The sequence below is a fragment of the Hoplias malabaricus genome, chromosome 1 (assembly GCF_029633855.1).
Source record: "Hoplias malabaricus isolate fHopMal1 chromosome 1, fHopMal1.hap1, whole genome shotgun sequence".
Taxonomy (NCBI): Eukaryota; Metazoa; Chordata; class Actinopteri; order Characiformes; family Erythrinidae; genus Hoplias; species Hoplias malabaricus.
Window position 1 is genome coordinate 9,409,825 of NC_089800.1, and position 25,182 is coordinate 9,435,006.

The window sequence follows — 25,182 nt, forward strand, 5'->3', positions numbered from 1 at the left end:
AAATGTTTACAGAAAAGGTTATCGACCAATAATTGTAGCTCTACAGTCAGACCGACCAATCAGAAGATTTTATGCTACTTCACCACGCCCCCTTCTCACTCAAGCGAACCAATCGGAGTAGGGGAGGGCGGGACTAGTTTGTGAACGAAACGCTTCTCGAAGTTCTATGTAAGCTCTAGAAAAACAAAATCCCGGACGTTTGTGAAAGTAGGGTAAAAGAAGATGTCTCGTCACCCTATACTGATCTGAGGTAAATTCACAATGATGTCACTGTTTACTCAGGATAAAACAGAATAAATGAGCATTTATTTCTATTTATTTGTAAATTATTTTATATGAGTGCTTGAGCTCCTGTTCAGAATCCCGTGTACTAACGTATTGAACTTATTCCACAATGGCTATTATGATTTAAATGCTTACATTTTATTTTGATGATCAGAATTACTCTGTTTTTAACAAATTTCATGTGTGTATTTAGTGTTACACGAGGTCAGAGAAAAGAGAAACATGACAATAAGGAGTGTGAGAGATGTTTCTGTTCCTTTAATGAATGCAAATGTAATAAAGTTGTATTTAATTTCTGCAAAGTCCATTGTCATTTTCGCATTTTGTGAGGAAACGTGAATTATTCATTAAAAAATAATTAATCATTATTAGCAATCAGCAATGATTATAATAAGTATTATTAATACTAATAAACAAGAACAGGTGAAGTGACAAAAAATGTAAAATGTTCTAATAGTATGCAGTTTAAGCAAAAAGGGGTTATATGTTTAAATATTAGGAATGGGGAAATTCTATGAGAGCTATTTAGCAAAGTTCCTATGCGTGATATTCGGCACATGCGGAGTCCCAAGACCGAATAACACACGTTTGCTGCAGTTGAGTCGTGAACAACGTCAGTTGTCACTCAAAAACTCATCAGCCAATGGGAAGGCACCCCTGAGAAAAAGAGGTTTGTGCTAAAAATTCTCGAATAACTCAGGGATCAGACGCACATAACTCAGAGTGCTCGCACAGAGCTCGCACAGCTCGCACACAAAACTCAGAGAACTCACACAAAACTGAGAGACCATGCACAGAACTCAGAGTTTACGCGCAAAAGTCATGGAGCACAAACGTCAGAGCTGGATATTTACACAAATCTGATTCCATACTGTTCCTGCCGAAACAAGATCCAGCACATCTCAAATTTGTTGTGCATGTGTTCCAGAACCTACCCAGTAAACAATTAGCCGTTGATTCGACGTTGAAATAACGTAATGACTGCCGTCTAATCAACGTTCTCTTAAGGTTGAAACGGAAAGTTGAAAAGACGTCCAAACACAGACATTGAAAGGACGAATATTAGACGTATTTTGGACGTCCACTGACGTTATTAATTGGTCCCGAAACAAATTACTTGTATAAAACGCGTTTTGGACGTCCACTGACGTTATCGATTGGTCACCACTTAACTAACTTACTAAGATGGATTTTGGACGTCCACTGACGTTTAAAATATGTCCTTGACGGACAGACTACTTTTAGACCTATTTTGAACGTCCAGGGACGTTCCTTGTTTACTGGGTATTTACCTGGATCCAGCACCATTCTTATCAGCAGTTGTATAATTGAGTTCATCCGCTTATTAAAAGTAGGCTCTGATTAAAAGAAATCCACTCTCACTAAACCGTGTGAACTGGAGAGTCAAACTCCTCAGCAGAACCAATCAGAATCTTCTTTTCAGGTCGGGACTTCTCCAAACAGTGGTTCTTCTCCCAGTGGGTTCAGATACAATGAGAACGGATGCAGCTCATTAATCCGCTAAAACTCTTACTGACAGGTATTAATACACTTGTTCACATGTGTTTCACCGTGTGGACTTTACCAAACATCAGTCAGTGTTGTTTTTTTCTTTACTGCTACCACACTGAGGTCTGATGTTTCTTAAATGAATTCAATTTTTTTTACACAACAGTCGGTGCGTTTCCGGCGGGGCGTGTTTGTGTCACAGAAACGCTCTCAGGTGCTGAGTCTGTTTTCGGCACAACACTGTTCCACCTAAGGATGTAGAGTTTCTGGATGAACATAAAATGTACTTTGTTGTGAGAACATAATGTTCGAGCACAAAATATTTGGGCTGGATTTTGAAAACACTGCCTTAATATAACTTGCTCTCTTGTCCTGCGCGCTCACTCTACACTTACAGTCATTGCCTCAGTTTCAGCCAATCAGAAACGACAAATTACAAAGGTAATTTCTGATTGGATGGCTTGACCGCCAAGTCGGAGGTTATGGTTAGGGGGAATCTAAAAATGCCCTCCAAACGGCAACAGACACAGCCAGTCATTTTTTAAATTTTATATTCATTGAATTGGCAACATTGTAGAGTTTTTATCGGTTGTTTGTGGCCTTGTATTTTCTAGCTTTACTGAGTCAGAAATGTAGATGATGTGCTAAAAATAATGTACGGTGTAAAATAATGCTAGCAATGATTAAATGGTACTGCAGCTACTGTTGAAACTACTTTATTAGTAATAGACATTACTGTAAATGCTAAATAGATAGGTACTGATAACTGATACTGTAATGCTAAAATCTAAATAACTTTCTAAAGGAATCTTACTGCAGTTCAGAAATTGATCATGTAGAAAGAGGAAGGCAGGCTGAAATTAACCCCCTTGAGCAAATAAAAAACAACACTGTTTTTAACTCTACTGTATAAATTATACTGAGTTTATCAGAAAAGGTCAAAAAAAAATAATACATTAAGATTTCACAGACCAGGTAAGTTAAATTCACCCTCCTTTCATTCTCTGGTATGTTATTAAGGTTACATGCATTGCTTTGTCAAAGTTTACTGCATATAATACTGAAATACTCTATTGCTACACATAAATTGTGAAAAGTCAAACACACACCAATATACACAGGTGTACCTTAGTACATTACAGAGTTATAGCCGACAGAATCCTGAATAGTTAACCGCAAGCTAACTTTTGCTGCAGTATTAAGCTTCCTTTAGAAAGTAATTTAGATTTTAGCATGTCCAGGGTGTTCATACTTTAACCTCAAAAAATCTGGGAAGGATCTGGACCTACACTGACCCTTATCAGGATGAAAAATTTACAGAGAATGAATGAAAAATTGAAACGATAGTTACCAAGGTATAAGTCTATTTCTGTCTTTTTCTACAAAACACATCTTTAGTAAATACTTTGTGGATATTTCAGATGAAGCCTCATACAGAGGAGAAAGCAGCTAAAACATCTGCAGTTTTCGATACCAAATCTTACAAGACACAAGTGGTAGCTGGGAGGAACAACTTCATCAAGGTACAGCATAAACCCATGGTATTTCAGTGAACATGAAGAGTCTCCAGATTTTTATGAACTGTTGTTTATGACCATTTTGTGTGTTCAGAATTTTTTTTACCTGTTTCAGGTACATGAACATGTGTACCTGTGTGATTATATGAAGCTGCCTCACTATGGTGAAACTCTTGTGCTTCATGGCCTACAAATGTCTAAAGCCCAACATGACCCTATTGAGTACTTCTGAATTCCATTCCCTTAAAAACTAACATGCTAACACATGTTGTGCCAAACTGACTATATACATGTATACACTGAGTATATGAACCCTCTGTAGCATTAAAATCAATATAGAAGCTTACTAAACATATATATTAGTCTAACAAATGGACAAGAAATGGGCCGGGGCTTAACAGAAACATTTGTAATCAACAAAATTAATGGTGCCTTTTTTCAGTCCATGTTAGTATTGTAGAAATCCTTGAATATTCATAATACATCTTCTGTAACTGTTTATCCAGTTCAAAGTCACGGTGGGTCAAGAGCCTATCTAGAATCACTGGGCACAAGGGGGGAACACACCCTGGAGAGAGCTCCAGTCCTTCATATGGCGAGACACACACTCTTGGACACTTGAGTCTCCAATCCACCTACCAGTGTGTGTTTTTGGACCATTGGAGGGAACCCACGTAGACACAAGGAGAATAAACCAACTTCTCACAGGCAGTCAACCGGAGCAGGACTTGAACACATAAACTCCAGGTCCCTGGAGCTGTGTGACGCCAACAATACCTGCTGTGCCACCGTGCCGCCAGAAAACCTTGAATATTCACAATAATTATTTAGAGACATGTATGACATTTACAACACAGGGAAACAGACCTCTGTGTTTATCTGTATAATTGCATAATTATAAGCCATTACCATATACAGGTGCTAAAATTAGAATATCATGAAAAAGTTATATTTCAGTAATTCCATTTAAAAAGTGAAACTTGTATATTATACTCATTCATTACATGCAAACTGATATATTTCAAGTTTTTATTTCTTTTAATTTGATGATTATAACTGACAACTAATGAACACCCCGAATTCAGAATCTCAGAAAATTAGAATAATACTTAAGACCAATACAAACAAAATGATTTTTAGAAATGCTGGCCAACTGAAAAGTATAAACATGTACAGCACTCTGTCACGGGGGCGTGAGGAGTAGATTTTAAGGAGGCGGACACACTCGCTACAACACAGAATTTAATAAAGAGATAACAAAACAAACGAACTAGAGGAGAAACACGAAATAACAAGACTTAGAGACATAGGGAAAAAGCAGGAAACAATACTATAGGACTGGGGCATGAAACAGGCAGGAGACAGAACGAGAAATGAGCTAGAGAAACTACTACGATAACTATTGGGCAAGAGAAATGAGCAAGACAACAATACGTGAACAGCGCGAAACTACAAATGACAAACAACGACGAAAACAAATGAACAAATGAACAAAATGACCGATACCAGGAAGTGAGGGAAGAGGGCTTAAATAACAGAACAAACTAGACACACCTGACACGGATAACAAGGGAAACGATGAGGAGGCGGAACAAAGGTGGGGCATGAACATAAAGAAAACAAAGCCATGTGCGGAGATAGGAAAACAACAAACAGACAGAGCCACATGGAAGAGGAAAACAAACCAGAAAGTGTCAGGATGTGACACACTCAATACTTAGTTCGGACTCCTTTTGCCTGAATTACTGCAGCAATGCGGCATGGCACGGAGTGGATCAGTCTGTGGCACTGCTCAGGTGTTATGAGAGCCCAGGTTGCTCTAATAGTGGCCTCCAGCTCTTCTGCATTGTTGGGTCTGACATATTGCATCTTCCTCTTCACAATACCCCATAGATTTTCTATGGGGTTAAGGTCAGGCGTGTTTGCTGGCCAATTAAGAACAGGGATACCATGGTCCTTAAACCAGGTACTGGTAGCTTTGGCACCGTGTGCAGGTGCCAAGTCTTGTTGGAAAATTAAATCTGCATCTCCATAAAGGTGGTCAGCAGCAGGAAGCATGAAGTGCTCTAGAACTTCCTGGTAGATGGCTGTGTTGACCTTGGACCTCAGAAAACACAGTGGGCCAACAACAGCAGATGACATGGCACCCCAAACCCTCACTGACTGGAAACTTTACACTGGACCTCAAGCAACGTGGATTCTGTGCCTCTCCTCTCTCCCTCCAGACTCTGGAACCTTGATTTCCAAAGGAAATGCAAAATTTACTTTCATCAGAAAACATAACTTTGGACCACTCAGCAGCAGTCCAGTCCTTTTTGTCTTTTGCCCAGGCTGACGCTGTTTCTTGTTCAAGAGTGGCTTGACACAAGGAATGCGACAGCTGAAACCCATGTCTTGCATACGTCTGTGTGGTGGTTCTTGAAGCACTGACCCCAGCTGCAGTCTAGTCTTTGTGAATTTCCCCCACTTTTTTTGAATGGGTTTTGTTTCACAATCCGGTTACCCCTATTGCTTGTACACTTTTTTCTACCACATATTTTCCTTCCCTTCGCCTCTCTATGTATGGGCTTGGATACAGTTCTGTGAACATCCAGCCTCTTTAGCACACAAGCCCTGCTTGTGTAAGGTGTCATTGGTCATCTTTTGCACAACTGTCAAGTCAGCAGTCTTCCCCATGATTGTGGAGTCTACAGAACTAGACTGAGACCATTTAAAGGCCTTTGCAGGTGTTTTGAGTTAATTAGCTGATTAGAGTGTGGCACCAATCTTCAATTATGAACCTTTTCACGATATTCTAATTTTTTTTTTTTGAGATACTGAATTTGGGGTTTTCATTAGTTGTCAGTTATAATCATCAAATTAAAAGAAATAAACACTTGAAATATATCAGTCTGTGTGTATTGCATGAGTATAACCTTTTGAATGGAATGTCTGAAATAAATGACATTCTAATTTTATGATCAGCGCCTGTATAACAAAGGATAAGCGCAACATGTTACCAAACACCACAAGAAGCACATGACTCCTTGTTACATCACTGTACTCTGCACAAACATGGCAAAATATGGGTGTAAAGGCTTTTGGATGCACTCAATTTTATGCTGGACAACTACTACAATTGTACAGCTTAAGGCTTTATGAGAGCCTGAGAGTAAATATATGCATCAACTGCTTTATAGAAGCAGCATCAAGATCAGTGTGTGATCAGAATTTATACAATGACTGTAGAATTACCTAAACCCGCTTATATAGCCCTGCATGAGTGTGAAGGTTTGTGGCTACTAGTGTTGTGTGCAGTGGTGACTCGTCAAATCTCTTGCGGGCAATGGATGCGATGATGACTTGTTCAGTTGGTAAATTAAGACCTATCTACAGGGTAGGCCATTTATATGGATACACCTTAATAAAATGGGAATGGTTGGTGATATTAACTTCCTGTTTGTGGCACATTAGTATATGGGAGGGGGGAAACTTTTCAAGATGAGTGGTGACCATGGCGGCCATTTTGGATCCAACTATTGTTTTTTCAATGGGAAGAGGGTCTTGGGACACATCAAACTTAATGGGAATTTCACGAGAAAAACAATGGCAATGTGTAAGGTGTATATAAATGGCCCACCCTGTAGAAAACTGGCACATTCATTCATTGTCTTTAACCGCTTATCCAGTTCAGAGTCTCAGTGGGTCCGGAGCCTAATCGGGATCACTGGGCACAAGGCAGGATCACACCCTGGAGGGGGATGGCAGTCCTTCACAGGGCGACACATACAGTCACACCTATAGACACTTTGAGTCACCGACACACTGTGTATTTTTGGACCATGAAAGGAAACCCACGTAGACACAGGGAGAACACACCAAACTCCTCATAGACACTCACCCAGAGTGGACAACTGGCATTAATCAAGAATCTGACTTGACAGTGTCATCTAAAGTTGAAGAGTTTCATTTCTGTGGTCACCTCATGTATAGATTCATAAAGCTTTCTCTTTATCTGCATATTGTACAGTATTTATAGAGAGCTTTATCCAGGAGTTAATTATAAAGGTTGTTCTTTAATAAAGTTTCTTTGCCTCTACAGCAAATCAACAATCAACTGTGCTCATAAACAAATAAATCATCATTGATTTGCCCTCACAGATATTTTGAAGAGAGACCAGCTTTATCACGACTCATAAAATTCTACACAATTGTCACTCTTCAGTCTTCAGATATTTTATTTTAGGTACAGAAGTCCCAAAATAAAGAGTATTGTGAAGTTTCCACAATTCATACTAATCAGATCACTAGCTGCTCTCTCTACATGGCTCTGGCTATCCGTAAAGGGTTCTGCCCAAAATTAATCAGTGCCCTACATAGTGAGCAATGTAGGGAATAAAGTTGGGGGCCATTTGGAACACGCCTCACCTTGTATATGATTAAAGTACGTTGGGGTGAGCCCTCATGGAACCCAGTGAGAATGTATTACAAAGCAGCACGAAATAAAGAGCCTTAACATGAGAGTTTGAGAGGAGTCTGAGGCAACTTTCCACAATCTTGAAATTGCCCAAAATAGAGGTGGAACTGTACAGAACAAAACCTAACGCTGATTGGACTGAGATACTTAAAGGCAGGAAAAACTGTCTGGTTAATACAGAGCCATGAGTTTTTAGTGTAGTTGATTGCAAGATAGAAAAGAAAGAGACTCCTCCCTTTCCCGTTGGGCAGTGTGTCGCCCCATCGCCCTAATGAACAAACCACCCCTGGTTGTGTGTCATTTTAGGCAGCTTTTTATAATTTAAGTTTGAGATGATATAACACTGCACCATTGCATAACGTTGATAAGGACAGCAGCTGTATCAGCAATGTAATATTAATATAAACTCTCCAGATCCCCATTTAGAACACAAATACACAGTTACTCTTGACCCCATCTGACCTCTAAATTCATCAGGCTTTGCTGTAAACCACATCCACTCCACCACAACAACGGACACGTGTTCGCAACTGGAAAAAACTGTTTATAAAATCCATTTTGCACAATAGCTGTTTGGAGAAAAATTGGGTGGACAGCTATTTTCTTGCATCATTGCAGAAACACAGTACAGTGGGTTAATCAGGGGGACAGGGGCTTTGAGGGGCAAGTGTCCCGGCATGTGTCCAGCTGCGACCCATTTCTGTATGAACATTTCACATGTCCCATAAAGACAAACAGAACTTCAGCTCCTCTTGGGAGGTGTGAAGTAGATTCGACACCTTTCATTGAAAACCTGTGGAGAACCATGAGGGGAAAAATATGGCCATCAGTATAGGCTTCTGCTGAATATAGGTATAATACATCATGAACAGTTCACACTTATAAACACAGGTTATACTGACCTTCCAGCTGCGGTCGTTGACGACTTCTTCAACATTCAGCTCAGACTGCATGAATTTTAACTTAAAAAAAATATATATTTATAAATTTAGTTGACAGTCCCTGAACATAAAACTGGAACGGCATTACAATTAATCTCCATTAATTCTCTCAGTTTCTGTGTATATGAAAGCATTCAACATAAAGGCAATCAGAATTATTTTTTTATATTAAAACCACAATTTGAAAAAGCACTATTTAAATAAGGTTTTTAAAAAATCTGTAATTACTAATTGTTTTTTCTTCAGTGATAAAAGATTGATTTTGGTTTTACAATTTTCCTTTTATTCAAATGTATTTTAATTCCCTTTAAAGGCTAAGCACCAACTGTATGAAAGTGTCAAACAAATAAATACAGTGGAATTTGAGTTCCTAACTTGTGTTTATTGATAGTCAGAAAACATGTTATTTCTTACTAATTCAAGGAATAAGGTTTAAAAGACTCTTGGTTTGACTTCGATCACATTTACAAGAATAACGGTTCCTCTAAATTTGAGTTTAGCTTATTGCTAGGCTACTGTCATGAATAATGTTGGTTATTTAGCTAGATACTGTCATAACAGTCAGTCATAACGGTGTTTGCGCCGTTGTTCAGCTGTTGTCCACCAGTGACATCACGGTTGCGTTCAAGAATTTCCGTAGCGAGCTCGGGTTTTTCCGTCAATTTAATAAAATTGTCAGTTAAGCAAAGCAAAGCAAAGCAAATTAAGCATGATATTTTCATTTTAATTCATATTTATATATGTCAGTAACTAAAATAATGTGAAATATTCATGGAGGTCCATTAAGTGGTGCTTAGCCTTTAAACAGAATTCAGATAATTGTACTAAAAATAATTAAAATATTAAGGCAACTGACAGGCACAAGGCCCGTGTTCAGAGGACACTACATTTGAAAGCAAGAATCCACAGGATCAGTTATTACATTTCACAAAGTATCATGACCCATCAATGAAATCCAGTAAATCCACTCCCAATAAAACTATACTGAAATATGACACTGAGCTGTGCTGCCCACTGGGGGCAGGTTAGAGGCATTACCTTGGTTTGTTCTTTCCTTAGTTGCTTAATAAGTGACATGTTGTCAAATTCCTTTGCTCTTGCTTCACGTAACTGTCCAACAACTGCTGAAGTTTCTGTAATACAAGCTTTTATTGCCTTTTCTCTGCTTAGATGAGCCTCCAGCAGCTGGAGAACATGAGCAAAAGAAACAAGAATGTCAATTAGAAAAAACTGACCAAGTGAACTGGATTGTTTAATCTGTGTTAAACTGAATGGTGTTTGAATAAAACGTAGGTAACACTAACAGACTCATAGAGCTCTTTGCAGGTCTGAGTAGCATTCACTTTGCCTGAGAAAGATGCAGTGGGCACAGTAGTATTTAGAGCATGGATAATGCGGTCATCAATGTTGCGCATAGCCTTTAGCACCTCCTGAAAGACAAACACAAAGGATAATGACTCTTCTTTGAACTTTATGACAGCCTCTTTCTAAAAGTGTTTGATTATATCAACGTAATTAAAATCATTTTGTGACATCACCTTGCAGCATCTTGTCTCCAGCCATTTACACTGAAGCTATAAAGTGAGTGTTACACCTTTTTCAATGTGGATATACAGAGGCATCCAATTAGAACAATGTTATTTTACATGCCTCAGTCTTAATGGTATAGTAACAATAACAGTCATTTTAATAACTTGTGTTAAACTAAAAGAAAATACTGTTTGTAGTCAAATAACACATACAGATTTTATAAGAAGCCCTCATGGTAAATCGGCAGATATGGGCTCCTTTAATGAAAATGCATAAAGAAGACTAGAAAATGGACACTTACACATCTGTTCTAGCTGATTGCTGGCACAGGCTTAATTACTTGACCTCAAAAATGGAACATATGGCCTCTTTAAAATCAAGTACACGGTGTCATGTACACAGCTTGCTATAACCTGTACTTAAAATCTCTTACTGCAGTAAAGAAAGGGTGTGACATGTTTCAATGATGCACGATTTGTGTGTAAAAGCCCAGTCTGTGTGAATCCATGTAAACAAAGTTCATGGAGAGTGAGGTGAGTAAAAAAAATCACCTGCAGTGTGAATTTCTACATTACCTCAGCCTGCTCTAGTTTTATACACATCTCGGCAGCGCGGTCGCGAATCAACAGACGGGCATTTGACTTTTTATTAGCTCCTCCTGTTGTTTTTTCCATGTTTTACCTGAAACATTGAGAAGTCCTCACAGTTCAGAGTCCCTGCGGGCGCAGCCATGCTGAATCTCATAGGTCCTTACAGAGTCACAGCGGTCGTCACAAAATGCCCGAATTATAATCTCTACAAGTTTATGTCCAGACTTTATCACAGACTTTGGTCTTTTTACGAACTGTATGTTGGTCTCAGAGAGCTGAAACTATCGATCAGTTCCTAACTAAACAGTAACCAATAAACGAATCACTGTCTTTTTTCGTAAAATCAAAAATGTATGTGGGGAATTAATCCCAGTGAGAAATTCAACAGAAATGTAACAAAGAACATTCTGGAAAAGATTGAACGTCTGCTTGAGCTACACCTGTGATATAAAGTATAATATTTTAGTGTCTTCATAATTATTTAGGGCTATTTGCGTATATAAATCAAATATTATGTTCTATTCTGGCGCTCTTGTGGACTTCTTACCCAAGGTAACTTCACTATCAAAAGTCGTGAGGAAATGTTTCCCACAGCGAAACGTTGGGAAAGTAGATAATGTGCGGTAGACACCAACGCTGTAAATATATTTTTATAGTTATGTTTTAAGTAAACCGTCAGTCCCAGAATAAAACATTTGTTAATAATATCTTTTTGCTGACTTCCTTAGTGTCAACAAACATTTATATATCCATTTATAATAAACAGTTAGGGCAATGCATTGTGATTTATTTCTATATATCTATATTTCTAACTGAACAAATGAAGAGATATCTGCACTGATGGTAATTTTGCGGGAGGTTGGATTTCCACAAAAGCATAATTTCACAGTTAGAATAGGAAAGAGCTGAGTGAAATACACCTTTCGCTTATAGTTTATGATCATGTCCCAAATATTGACCCAAACGTAGGGATAGTAGTCCCCTAGTAGGGAAGTCATGTTCGAATTAAGATATACCCAGGGTCTTTAGATTGTAAATTTGGAAAATTTTAGAGAGACGTTGAACGCTGCACTGGTATCACCACTGCCAGGCTGTGGGTGACTTTCCCAAGCCTTCCAACTGCTTGCTTACAGATTCTGCTGGATTTCACTGATTAACATCCTCTTTAATCTTACCCTGCATTCATTATTTTCACATAAACATGATTTTTCAGGCTATCAGCAGAACTCGTACCGCTACTTTTGGCACAGTTGTCGGTGAGTGTCTTATTTATTACTTTGTTTTGTTTTGGGAAACAGCTTTAATAATTTTACTAGCTCCCTTAAACACATTTATAGCTTCAGTATTAAGCCTAGGTTTAAAACTAGATTTTAATAGTTAAAACTAAGCCCTTTATTTGGTCAATATTTTTTGTTCAAATCCCGTTCCACCTTAAATATCCAGTGCGCCAGAGTGCAGCTCTTGCACAGTTAAGGTGGAACGGAACTGTCGAATTTTAATTTTTGTCTTCGATTAGTCTTACAACACCAATAAAAGTCGTTGATTATAATGAATTTTATATATGATAATTATACATAAAGATTTTATAATATTTATTATGTTAAGATTATATGACAAGCCTCACTGCAGGTAATTTACAAATTCATCTTAAAATATAAAAACAATAACATTTATTTGGTACCACTTTGCTGTACAAATGATTAAAGTCTTATGAAATTGTCGTTTATTAACTTGGTCAAAAAGATCAAACAAGTGGTAAACAATTAACCGTACACATAAATAATGAGGGCAGCACTGTTGCTTACTAAGTTGTGATAGATAGATAGATAGATAGATAGATACTTTATTGATCCCCAGGGGAAATTCAAGGAGCCAACATTCATCCGTATTAAACACTTTATCGATCAGCTAGCTACATATACAGCTATGACAAGCATATGAGACCCTTATTTTATTAATGTGCTATACATAGTTATTAATATTTTGGGTTGTTTATGACCTGTGTAATAAACACAATTTAAAAAATGAGACGTAAAACTGGCCACTGTTTCAGAAAGTAGTCTTAATGTAAAGTTATTATTTCGTCATATTTGATAGATCTTCACCTGTATTCAGAACAATGTCCCTGATGGCATACAACACTGTGACTCATCATAATCAACACAGGTCAACACAGTTCATTTAGATTGAATCAGCTGCTAGTAGTATACAAGATCTCACTGACTGAGCTGTCCATGCTGTTTCATCATAGTCATAATTTGGTGCAGATGTTTTAGAATTTTCTGTAGTGTATTTATTTGTGTCGTAGCTTTTGAGTCCAGTCTTGGTCTTGCGAATGCAAGTCAACAGACTTTTCTCTGTCTCAACATATTTATGTCTTTTCTTGTCCCAGTGGTCTGGTTCTTAAGTGCCTCCATTGGAGAAATTTGGAAACAGAACTTTCATATATTTTCATTGAATATCAACAACATATGGAACAGAAGAAAGCCCTGTCGCTGTATGTTTAAATAATAGCTACACTCTGTTCTTCTTGTTCGGTATTCAATCATTGAAGATTATTATTTGAATTCTCACTGAGTTGAGTTGCGTTTTTATTTTACCAGGCCGGCAAAATCTGTAATCACGTCCTTCAATTATTTTAACAACTGTAAACCTGAAGCTCATTGTAAATTCTACCTCATGGTTGCCAAATCAGAGACAGAGATATCAAAGGCTAATTTTCCAGCTGTGAGGATTGAAAGCATACAGAGAGGTGGATGATTTCAGCAGGCTAAGTTATATTATCATACTGTATGTTTTAAAATGTTATATATCTCAATATCCATCATTTTATTTCTTTACTACGTCATTTGAACACAGCAGATGTCCTTCACGGTGTGTGAAAATGTGTCAATGTTGACTTCCATTGAAAGTTAAGGTTTTTCCTTCTCCAACAATGTTACTATTTTAGATATGTGTTTTTATTTGTAAAGCAATAATATAATAAAATAATTTTCAAAATATAATATCAACCAGAGGGAGGCACAGTGGTGTCGCAGTCACACAGCTCCAGGGGCCTGGAGGTTGTGGGTTCGATTCCCGCTCCGGGTGACTGTGAGGAGTTTGGTGCGTTCTCCCCGTGTCCGCGTGGGTTTCCACCCTCTCCAGGGTGTATTCTCGCCTTGTGTCCAATGATTCCAGGTAGGCTCTGGACCCACCGCGACCCTGAACTGGATAAGCGATTACAGATAATAAATGAATGAATGAATTTGTAAATAAACAATTGTGATGAATTATAAATGGCTTCTCTAGGTATTTTCATTTGATAATTTTAAAGTAGGTGCTTAGTGCTTAATGTGTCCTCCTGAAGGTGAAATCCTGCTTTCTGGAACAACCCCCACAACTTTTAATGTTGTTCACACTTCACTTTTGTGGAGCTTTAAGTGTTTTTTGAGTGTGGTGTGTTCTCCCCGTCTCCGCGTGGGTTTCCTCCGGGTGCTCCGGTTTCCTCCCACAGTCCAAAAACACACGTTGGTAGGTGGATTGATGACTCAAAAAGTGTCCGTAGGTGTGAGTGAATGTGTGTGTGTGTGTCTGTGTTGCCCTGTGAAGGACTGGCGCCCTCTCCAGGGTGTATTCCTGCCTTGCGCCCAATGATTCCAGGTAGGCTCTGGACCCACCGCGACCATGAACTGGATAAGGGTTACAGATAATGAATGAATGAATGAATATCAACCAGCCTATAAAGCTTGTAAAAATCACCCACTCAAAACAAAATTATTAATAGACATTAAACATAATAAAAGAGAATTATATAGGAGACCAGAAAAATGTAGCTTGCCTGGAACCAAAATCTGATTTTATTTGCAAACTTTTTATTGAAAATGCACCATCGAGATCAATGTGTTTTTGCAGCAAGTCAGAGAAGATTTGTTTTCTTTTAAGCCTCCATTAAGGCACCTGGTCAAATATAGGGGTTATAAAGTTAGTTTTTACCAGCTCTTGGCTTGAGGTCATTAATGAGAGCAAAACAGACAATGATGGCTAATTACAGTTATGAAAGCGGCTTGTATATAACTGCTAGGGAAACAGAGGAGGATCTGAGAGTTAGTTAACGTTAATATTAGCTGTGTTTAGGTTGTGAGAAAGCGCTCTAAACAGGCAGCAAGTTAACGTTAGTCTCTGGCCATATCCCAAACTGCACACTGCTGCACTGAATATTATGAAAATACATATATACCACCCTTAGCAGTGATTTCTGTAGTGTAGTATGTTAAGTTCCATAGTGTGTTGTTTGGGACACAGCCTCATTCTCTAACATTAATGTTAATAAAATGCTGTTCCACTTCATTATAAATGCAGTATTTTACTGCCTTATCTACTTAGGAATCAGCTTATAGCTAATATTTTAGGTATTGGCTGGGCTTTGAATCAGCAAATATGTCCCTCACTAATATCAAACCCCCTCCTACGCCCTTGCACCTGCCTTTGCTCATTTTTGCACAGATTTAAAAGTGAGAAACTGAAGCACACTGATGATGTTAATGTTGTATCTGGTGTTATAATGTTAAGCAACTGGTTTAGAGATAGGAGTTGATATTACTTCAATAAATTACTTGTATGTGTATTTTATTACAACTTATTTGGGGGTGATATGGAACAGGTGGGTTGCAGAAATTTCCCTTCGTCTGAGATGGGGAATAATCGAAAAAGTTTAAGAACCACTGATATAAACCAATCTAAGTTTTGACTCATACTTGAGGTGTCGCAATCTCTGTCTTGACACGGATTGGATGTGTCCCAATCTCGGCTTGGGTCTTGCCTCCACAGCTCTATTATGTATTCTGTTTAGCCAACTGTTTAGTGGAGATCCAATCATCCAACATTTCTCAAGAAAGCAAGGGTATCACTTAGTAAACCCCAACTTGTCCTAAAGGTGCTCCATGACTCCAGAGAAAACAGTTGCACTGCTGTGGAGCAGAAGAAGCTTTTCTTTTTTTTTGTTACTTTTCCGATTATTAATAACATTCATGTTGTTTTATGTGTGGTTCATTTATCACAGTTTAACTTTTAAAGAAAGATGTTTCTTTTATGTATAAAAGAAAGTAACAAATGAATGAAAGGTATGTGCCACACTATTCATTCCATTAATGTGATTATTTTTACCTGTATCCAGCAGAACACAGTCTACTAAACATCGGCATCACTGTGACTCATTAAAATTACATTAAAAAACACCACATTGCGCAATACACAAAGATTTCCACATGCTCTGTGACGTTTAATTTTGTGTGAAAGTGACACCTCTCGCTGATGTATGTGTGAGAGATAAAGTACTGATGTTGTAGGATTCTGTGGGTCTCTGTGCTGGCTTTTAAATTTTAAGCTGTTTTACTCGTGTTTCCCCCCAGGGCAGTGGTGGAGAAATGCCCTGAATACAGCAAACAGGAGGCAGCTTTGCAGTAAACCACACGAACCTGTTCCAGCACATGGTTAGTGCACTTAACAAGTTCAGTCTCTTTAGCAAGCAAGGATTTTATTATTGATTACATGAGAAAACACAGTTTGAATGTTTCACGCACAGATATTCTGATATGAAGCCTAGGCTTTCATATCTGAGAATTGCAACAGCTTCTTTGCTGATTTGCAAACTGGAGTGGTATTTAGGATTGATGCTTTGTATCCAGTATGGGGCTTCGCTGCAGTGAACTTAATGAGGCTGCTCCATAAGGAACTGGATGTATAAACACAGATGATTTTTTCCCTAAGGGTATGGGCTGAAGAAAATGGGGTTACACCCAAATAATCTCTGAAATACAGAGCATGGGAAGCAAACATTGTAGTGGGGTTAAGTCTTGAGCTCAAGCAAGGGCCTCATTCACGTCATCGCTGATCCTGTCTCCTTCATTTCCCTTGATTTCATTAATAGCACAGCGAACCGGGTTCAAAGTGCCAGGCTACCGGCCATCAGACATGGACAAGAAGATTCTCATATGGGCTGGACGCTTTAAAACCAAGGAACAGATACCAGAGTTTGTGTCGTAAGTGCTTTCTTCCTGTTTATGGACTGAACGAACCAAACGACCTCACACCGTGTTATTGTTTTATTCCCATTGGTGTATACCGTGTGCTTATGAAGTTATTTTGCAATGGCGCCTGCTCATGACCTGAACACGTGAGGGTCTGTTCTGGAGTTCAAACAAAGCACATGGCTGTATGATTAATTGATGTAATTGCTGATATCTGCTGTGACATCAAAGAATATCAAGGGTGTGATTGTTTAACATAAAGCAGATGTGACACACACACACTAATACGATAATGATGGGATGCAGGGCCTAACTTTAAATTAAATAAACTATAATATTTGTGGCTTGTTGGAAAGTGATTCATTTCCTGTTAATTCTATATTTTATTCTGATTTTCTTATACTTTGTTTATGGGACTGTGTATGCTCCCACTAACAGTGGGAGAGAGTGACCAAGTAGCAACCTAGTGACATCTCTGTAAACTTAAACTTACTTTCTTCACACACGCATGGCTCTAATTCACCTCCAATAACCTCTACACACACCTCAATACAACAGACTTATTTTATTGTTTTTTGTTGTAACACGTTGTTCATACATAAATGGGGAAAAATATATCATTTTTAAATGACATTTTCAGTAAATTAATGCATTCATTTTTGGATCTGAAGCTCATACCACCACAAACGCTATGAAATAACACAACCCAGTCTGTTTTTTGTGAACTTTCCAAGTCAGAATGGGATAAAATGTGCAGTTCTGGTTTTGTGCTGCTTTTGTAGTGTCTCCAATCACAGCACTCAACCCGTGTTTCTGTGAGTGCACAAAGACGAGGTTAAACCTAGCAAAACAGGCCTCATTCATAAAACGCAAGCAGAACAAATTTGCTCATAAAGCATTCGTAAATCATATTTCTATAAATATCCAGATTCATCTAAATGACCCTAGTCTTAATGTTCGTAGGTACAAATGAAATTTACACGTGCCCCTGAAAATAAAGCGTGCGTAAAGTCTGAAAGATGCTGAAAGTATCATCTGACCTGACTGAAAATTACATAAAAGTTATTTAAAATAATTAAAATTCACGAAATAAATAATAAATTAATAAATAATCAAATTTCACAAAAAAGTCCTCTTCCTAATACAGCCTGTTATTCAGAGCTTCTAGCATTTAAACATCAATAATTTGCTAAATCATTTTGTTACTCAGTACGACAGTTACTTAATTGGGATCATTGCAATATAAAAGAGTTAAAAGTCTATAACCAGAGTTAATAGCTAATGCTGCGCTGCTGGATTTAACAGACAGCTCGGCACAGAGAACTTTATCGTCTCTGGAGAAGATACAGGGGTATGGTTTTTTAGCTGAGTGATGTCTAGGTGGTCATTTCACTATCGAGATCCATTCTTTTGTATTTGTTCACCATTGTAGAACACTGTACTGTTCCTGAACCTGTGCAGATATCTGCGTTTGGCTCCTTGGACACTGGAGCGTTTAAAACATGAATTTTAAGACCACAATCATTCAAGCATCATCCCAGGAATTTTAAGATGTATTGTGCTTGACGGACTGTAACTGGCGCGAGGATGTGCCTGCCCAAAATTATACAATCAAAGTGTATTCTCGTGTGTTTACTCTGTGCATGGTCGTACACCTTTTAAAACTTGGCTCTTGCAAATCAGCAACAAATCCACAGCTATTTATCCCTGAGAGACCTTAGTATGGAAGGAGATTAGCCTCAAAATACTTTACAAATGCGTAAATGTTAATCAGCTGAAATGTTAATCGTTCTCAAATATGTTTCACTGTTCACAAATGAACACATCCCAGTCTGTGTCTCACGGTCTGCAGTTTGTACAAATACAGGTACATTCATAAATACATAATTTTATATGAAAATAAAAACATTTATTTAAATTTACATTGCATATATTTGTAACGTCGAAGTCTGGAATTTTTTTTTTATTTTTAAAATGTAGAATCTGCGTTTGTGAATCGAGTCACTCTTGTGTTTTTCGTGACATGCATTCGTTCATTTCTTCTCACGGGTTTTTGGATTTTGAGACTTTCCTTTCACATTTCACCCGCTCCAAATACAAATGCAGCCTGATCCACAAACGTGACCAGCAGGCGAACAAGCCACTGCTCTAGTCTTGGACTAAATGTCCTAATTCCTCTGTGATTTAATTTCGTTGACAAATGACACATCAAGAGTTGCTTAGTCTGCCATTGTAATCATCAGTTTCATATCTGAATGTCAGTTAATCAATGTGAAGGTAAAGTTAAATTGTCTCTAACCACCAGATTCGAGATGATCGATGCAGCCAGGAACAGAGTTCGTGTTAAGGCCTGTTACGTGATGATTGGCATGACCCTCGCTGCCTGCTTCGTCATGGTCATCCTGGGAAAACGGGTAACTGATGACCACAAGAGATATCAGAACTATAGGTTCTAATTAGGTTCTCTGTCTCTGTTTCCAGACCTTTATTATGGAGCATCAGCTGATTCAATTTCGGAAATTATATTTGAATTTCCATGGATATAAGAGCTACTCAGGCCATTATTCATTTACATTTCAAGTAAAGATCAGTTTAATAAAGATAACCTACTTATCAACAGTCTGGAATAAAATCTCTGTTGATGCAGATACATGTATTAAACTACACTCTTGCCAATCATCTGACTGGTTTTAGTAGTAAGAAATATTTTGATGATGGATTTGTAGGGGATTCCATGGTCATTGACAAGACTTGACAATAAACTTGTAAATTCAAAATATTGTGAGTTAGTTTCACTAATCAGATTGATATTCATAGTAAATGTTTACTGCCACTGCACTAGCACTCAACTATTTACAGGATCCACTTTAAAATAATTCCACACTGGCGAAAAATTGTGTACTTTCTGATGCCTCTACTATTACCCCATAATTGGGGGATCACATGTGAATACAGGACTTCTTAAATTAGACCTTGCAGCAAAGAACCATATATATATGCCGTTTACATTTTTTAATGGACACGTTCACTGGTCCAGTCGTAGCTGTGAAGATTCAGGTTTTCAGTTTGAGCTTGTACGGGGTGGGCCTTTTATACGGATACATCTTAATAAAATGGGAAAGGTTGGTGATATTAACTTCCTGTTTATGGCACATTAGTATATGAGAGGGGGGAAACTTTTCAAAATGGGTGGTGACCATGGCGGCCATTTTGGATCCAACTTTTGTGATGTGTCACATGACCCTCTTCCTATTGAAAAAACAAAGGTTTGATCCAAAATGGCCGCCCTCCCCCCTCCCATATACTAATGTGCCCCAAACAGGAAGTTAATATCACCAACCATTCCCATTGTATTAAGGTTTATCCATATAAATGGCCCACCCTGTATTTAAATGGAAAAATAGTGTAAGAACAGAATAAATGCTTTAGTAACAGGGCGTCAGTGTCCACTTTGAACGGTTCTTACAAAAAACATCACATGTATGGTTCTTTATTTCAAGTGTTCAGTTGTCTTCTGTCTCTCCCTGGATTAGTAGAATGGCCCTACCTTCTCCCCCATCACTTAGTGTAACAGATAACACACATCTGAGCAGATCTTATTCTCCTCTAAGCATTTTGAGTCATCCAGTGGCTTTGTGGTAGTTTGAGAAGACCTGGAGGTGATGTTTTCCATTTTTAATTTTTTGTTTTGCCACTGCAGGCTGCAAGCCGCCATGAGAACCTGACCACCTGGAACATGGAGAAGAAAGCTCGCTGGAGAGAGGAAGCTCAACGAGAGAGAGAGGAGGCTGCACTCGCACAGAAACCGCAGTGAGGACCCTCTGTCCCTCAATGAACCAGTTTTCTAAGCACCCTGGGTACCTTAAACAGTCACTTTAGCAAACAAATCAGAGTTTGTGTTATTCAGTATCAGTGGGTCCCTGCTTAATAGAATAAATCTAGCAACAGCCTCTGATCTTTTCTGAGTGATATGGTGTGTTGAGCAGGTGCTAGACATCTGGGCTTTTCCTTTAGCTTATGCAACTTATCATATACAGATACAGGGTTGGACAATGAAACTGAAACACCTGTCATTTTAGTGTGGGAGGTTTCATGGCTAAATTGGACCAGGCTGAGAGCAGAGTGTGAAGGGTTAATTAGCAGAGGGTAAGAGCACAGTTTTGCTCAAAATATTACAATACACACAACATTATTGGTGACATACCAGAGTTCAAAAGAGGACAAATTGTTGGTGCACGTCTTGCTGGCGCATCTGTGACCAAGACAGCAAGCCTTTGTGATGTATCAAGAGCCACGGTATCCAGGGTAATGTCAGCATACCACCAAGAAGGACGAGACACATCCAACAGGTTCAACTGTGGACGCAAGAGGAAGCTGTCTGAAAGGGATGTTCGGTTGCTGACCCGGATTGTATCCAAAAAACATAAAACCACGGCTGCCCAAATCACGGCAGAATTAAATGTGCACCTCAACTCTCCTGTTTCCACCAGAACTGTCCGTCGGGAGCTCCACAGGGTAAATATACACAGACGGGCTGCCATGTATACACTATCCTGCAAGAAGAATGGCTTAAAATCCCTCTGACCACTGTGCAGGACTTGTATATGTCATTCCCAAGATGAATGGACACTGTATTGGCCGCAAAAGGAGGCCCTACACCATACTAATAAATTATTATGGTCTCAGTTTCATTGTCCAACCCCTGTATATTAGATGTTTTATATGTAATATGCATCACCCCATAAGTGATTGGTCTCCATTTTGTAGAATCTCGGGTTTTGTCAGATCCTTATTTATCTCTGTGGTTTTTTTTTTAAAAATCATAAGAAACACCTGAATGTTTCAGTAACTGAAAAATATACTATTAATTTGAACAACTTAAAATATATTAAGATTATCAATTCATGCCACCTATTGAGAACTATGTAACACCAGGTGTAAGAACAGAAAGAAGGAATTGAGTTCCTATGTTAGGAAGCTTTGTTCTTGAGGGCAACGTGTTGTAAACAAAATTTAAAAGTTTCTGTAATACTGATATATAAAGGAAAATGGGTTATTTCTAGTTTGTCCACAATGAACCATTCATTAATTCATTCATTGAATTCATCTATAAATGCTTATCCTATTCAGGGTCGCGGTAGGTCCAGAGCCTACCTGGAATCATTGGGTGCAAGGCGGGAATACACCCTGGAGGGGGCGCCAGTCCTTCACAGGGCAACACACACTCACACACACACCTACGGACACTTTGCAGTCACCAATCCACCTACCAACATGTGTTTTTGGACTGTGGGAGGAAACCGGAGCACCTGGAGGAAACCCACGCGGACACAGGGAGAACACACCAACTCCTAACAGACAGACACCCGGAGCGGAAATCGAACCCACAGCCACTGTGCCGCCCCACAATGAACCATTTCACATCAAAACACTTTCAGAGCCTATTCTCTCTGAAAAATGGGGTCATGGGAAGGAGGGGTGAAACAGCTCTGGATTTTTGGCCAAACAAGAACCTATTTTATATTATGTCAAGTGAGAAGTCTTGAACGTTTTATATTATAAAAATATGGTGGAGCATGTTTAATATGAACAGTGGACCTGCAGTGTTCTGTTTCAGCTCCATTAGCTAAACAAAGCTACACAATTACATAATTAACAACTGTGTGAATGCACCTAAACACCTTTATATTTAAACTATATACAAACGTATTATTGAAGTTGAAGTAAGAAACCTAATTGTAAATTCTGTTCAGTTTATAGCTTTCTGTAATACTTAAATACTGTGTAGTCTTTTCGGGGCAATTGTTCTGAAGTCTTATATTGTATAAAGTTCTTGAGGGCTGGTCTGACTCTGTTCAGCTGCTGAAAAGGCTACAGGTGAGCTTGAAACATGCTGCTTGCCAATTAAAATTTTTTAAATGTTGAGATGTCTTATTTTTTACAAATTAGAAGGGGCTCGGTTTATAAAGATGGATATTTTGATAGAATTTGTGAATTTATACTTTTTATGCAGCTTACTTTGAGAATGTGTTTGTTCAAAAATGTTGGGTGGCATTTACCTGCACAGCTTCAGTAATTTCCCAGTTTAAATGTGGGATTCAACTCATGAATTTTTTCATTATTAGCCACTGGACTAAACTTTGACACTAAAGCGATTATATAAAAAAATCAAAACAAAGAACTCAATATGAACACAATATATAACTGTCCGGTTTTCATAATCAGGTGTACTGACTGACAGTGATAAATAGAAGTGTTCTGGACATCGACTATCGTGTCCATTCAAAAAAGGAAAGAATGGAAAGAGCATGACCACGGGACTTCATGAAACAGCATTTATGCAAATGGCTTAACAGAGAACAGTCACACAACCTCAATACAACAGCAGTATTGAACACAAAGAGCTAGTCATATTTCAGATATAAAAAAGGAATTTTGTAAACAATCCTATAGCTTTTGAGCAAAATTCAATACTTTCAGGTTTATTTTGAATTCATTAAGATTGTTTTTTTTTTTCCTTATTTAATTGTGTGTATTTTCATACTCTTTCACAAGGAGGATTAATTATGGCACCTTTGGTACGGACAGATTCTACCCCAAAAAATAACACTTTAAAGGTGCTAAAAGGCAGCCTTTTTACTTTGCATGCTTTTCTCATATTCTTTCTAGTTAAACCACATGTTTATATCTGAACTTGGGTCTGCAATCAACATTATCAGACAGTCTTTAAAATTTGTTTGTCGAAGGGGGAAAAAAAAGCCAAGCCTTCAGCTCATTAATAGTCCAGAGAGTCTGACTGGTGGAATAAGCTTTAGAACAGGCAAAGTTTCTGTTTTTCAGCCAGGAGTGAGGCGATGACTTTGCACTCGAATATATTTAGTGTTTTTAGTTTTGTTAAGAATGCCCTGTGATTTGGGCGCAGGTCATACACACAGCATTCATCCTCAGTTCCTGAGGAGGGCAGAGAATGTGGACCAAAAGATACTGCATGAAAAGGAAGATGGTTACAATTTAAACCAAGGTTTTCTGTCCTGAACATAAAGTGCTGATTATAATGAAAAATAATCTTATGGAATTGTCCTCTTAAAAATTCCCAAAATGGTACGCACAAACTGGAGGAGGGGGTGCGGGGGGAGAGTCTTTGTCCAACAGTCTCAGTGGGTATGTAGAACTCCAACTCCCAGAATTCTTAAAAGGTGCAAATGCGTAATCATAAAAGGTAAATCGGGTTGGAGCCTGGACAGCCGGTTTTCAGTCACTGTAGGAATGCATGAGATTAAAAGCAAAAGGGTTTTTGCCAAAATGGCAGTCAGTCACCAAAGAGTCTGGACGCCTCTGTCTAGACAACAAGAGTTGTCTTTTTTAATAATATGCTCTGATCTTAAGTAGGTAAAATTGTGTCGCCTTCAGTAGAAGTCTCTTTCAATCTTCAGAGCATACTGGCCATGTCATGCCTCTCTTTATTTTTGGGAGCACCAACCAAGATGCGCGTACACAGTCAGACGGTCAGTCCAGTGTTTTCTAAACGGATGAAACTTAAGATCGCATACAGGCCACCCATCTCAAGAGTCAGTATTGCGGTAAGCAGTTTATTCCAAGCTTCCATCAACTCGTGGCTGGATGCGGAGTTGTCCTGGTTTGTACTGGATGGGATTGGTGCTTGGAAATTTCTTAGGACTCTTTCTGGGTTTGTGGTGGATTGATGTAAGACTCTGAGTGATGAGAGTAATTATTGGGGGATGACTTAATTTACGGAGTGGATTAAAATCATGATAATCATGTACTTTTATCTTTTTGAAGACACTGTCTAGCTCTGGTGCTATACGTCTGGAGCCATTCTTTAGACCTGGACCAATGATAGCAGGGCAGAAGAAAGCAGGAATGGTGGGCAGGGGGCAGGTCGACCAGCAACACAGGCTCTTGCAATGTCACACTCTTAATATTCATGATCGTATTTAATCATTCATTCTCTCTGGTGGGACTGGGAGCATCTCTCCCGTTTGCATGGGTTGTCTTGAGCAGGTTGGGAAGAAGATGTTAGAGCTGGAAGCCCTCGATGGGCGCCTCGCACTGCTGGAAGAGGAACTGTTGCTGCTGCAGGTCAACTGTGGGCGCCAAGGCTGGGTCTTCGTCATCGGGGCTGAAGTAGCGCTCGATCAGGTCAAAGGCCTTCTGATAGATCTCCTGATTCTCATGACCCTGCAGGAACTCCAGCTTATCTAGTCCTGAGGAAAGGGCACAAAATTGATTCAGTATTGACAATGTACTACAAAGTAAAGCTAAGAAATAATGGACACTTATAGCCACCTATATAACCTGCATGTCCAGGAAGCAGTGACTGTTGCT

At 38.7% G+C, this 25,182-nt stretch overlaps 3 protein-coding genes across 7 annotated transcripts in view; 1 reads left to right on the plus strand and 2 right to left on the minus strand.

Annotated features, from left to right (window-relative positions):
- Positions 1–7,362: 7,362 nt before the first annotated feature.
- On the minus strand, positions 7,363–11,260 carry mix23 (mitochondrial matrix import factor 23). 2 transcript variants are annotated; one of them, XM_066681895.1, is made up of 5 exons: positions 10,814–11,260; positions 10,013–10,138; positions 9,747–9,893; positions 8,670–8,729; positions 7,363–8,560 (listed from the first exon to the last, which is right to left on the minus strand). In XM_066681895.1, the coding sequence occupies exons 1-5, from the start codon at positions 10,910–10,912 to the stop codon at positions 8,510–8,512; spliced, it is 483 nt and encodes a 160-aa protein (XP_066537992.1). In that variant the 5' UTR covers positions 10,913–11,260; the 3' UTR covers positions 7,363–8,509. The 2 variants fall into 2 exon arrangements, with proteins under 2 accessions (XP_066537992.1, XP_066538001.1); XM_066681904.1 differs by having other exon boundaries at positions 7,367–8,560; positions 10,920–11,252.
- Positions 11,261–11,888: 628 nt separating this feature from the next.
- Positions 11,889–22,753, plus strand: fam162a (family with sequence similarity 162 member A). Its single transcript, XM_066678163.1, has 5 exons — positions 11,889–12,084; positions 16,219–16,299; positions 16,737–16,848; positions 19,142–19,250; positions 20,537–22,753. The coding sequence occupies exons 1-5, from the start codon at positions 12,030–12,032 to the stop codon at positions 20,648–20,650; spliced, it is 471 nt and encodes a 156-aa protein (XP_066534260.1). The 5' UTR covers positions 11,889–12,029; the 3' UTR covers positions 20,651–22,753.
- A 420-nt stretch (positions 22,754–23,173) lies between these two features.
- The window catches only part of kpna1 (karyopherin alpha 1 (importin alpha 5)), a 47,152-nt gene continuing 45,143 nt past the window's right edge, over positions 23,174–25,182 (minus strand). For all 4 annotated transcript variants that reach the window (XM_066645949.1, XM_066645958.1, XM_066645974.1 and 1 more), the window contains exon 14: positions 23,174–25,061. In XM_066645949.1, coding sequence (XP_066502046.1) covers positions 24,874–25,061 — 188 coding nt within the window. In that variant the 3' untranslated portion in view covers positions 23,174–24,873. The remainder of the gene's footprint in view (positions 25,062–25,182) is intronic.

Excerpts from the sequence above, each read along its gene's own strand:
- mix23 (XM_066681895.1), bottom strand. The coding sequence starts at position 10,912 with ATGGAAAAAACAACAGGAGGAGCTAATAAAAAGTCAAATGCCCGTCTG. Across the intron at positions 9,894-10,012 it reads GCAAAGAGCTCTATGAGTCT|CTGCTGGAGGCTCATCTAAG; the intron begins GTTAGTGTTACC and ends CATGTTCTCCAG. Across the intron at positions 8,730-9,746 it reads TAAGGAAAGAACAAACCAAG|TTAAAATTCATGCAGTCTGA; the intron begins GTAATGCCTCTA and ends ATTTTTTTTAAG.
- fam162a (XM_066678163.1), top strand. The coding sequence starts at position 12,030 with ATGATTTTTCAGGCTATCAGCAGAACTCGTACCGCTACTTTTGGCACA. Across the intron at positions 16,849-19,141 it reads CAGATACCAGAGTTTGTGTC|ATTCGAGATGATCGATGCAG; the intron begins GTAAGTGCTTTC and ends TCTAACCACCAG. Across the intron at positions 19,251-20,536 it reads TGGTCATCCTGGGAAAACGG|GCTGCAAGCCGCCATGAGAA; the intron begins GTAACTGATGAC and ends TTGCCACTGCAG.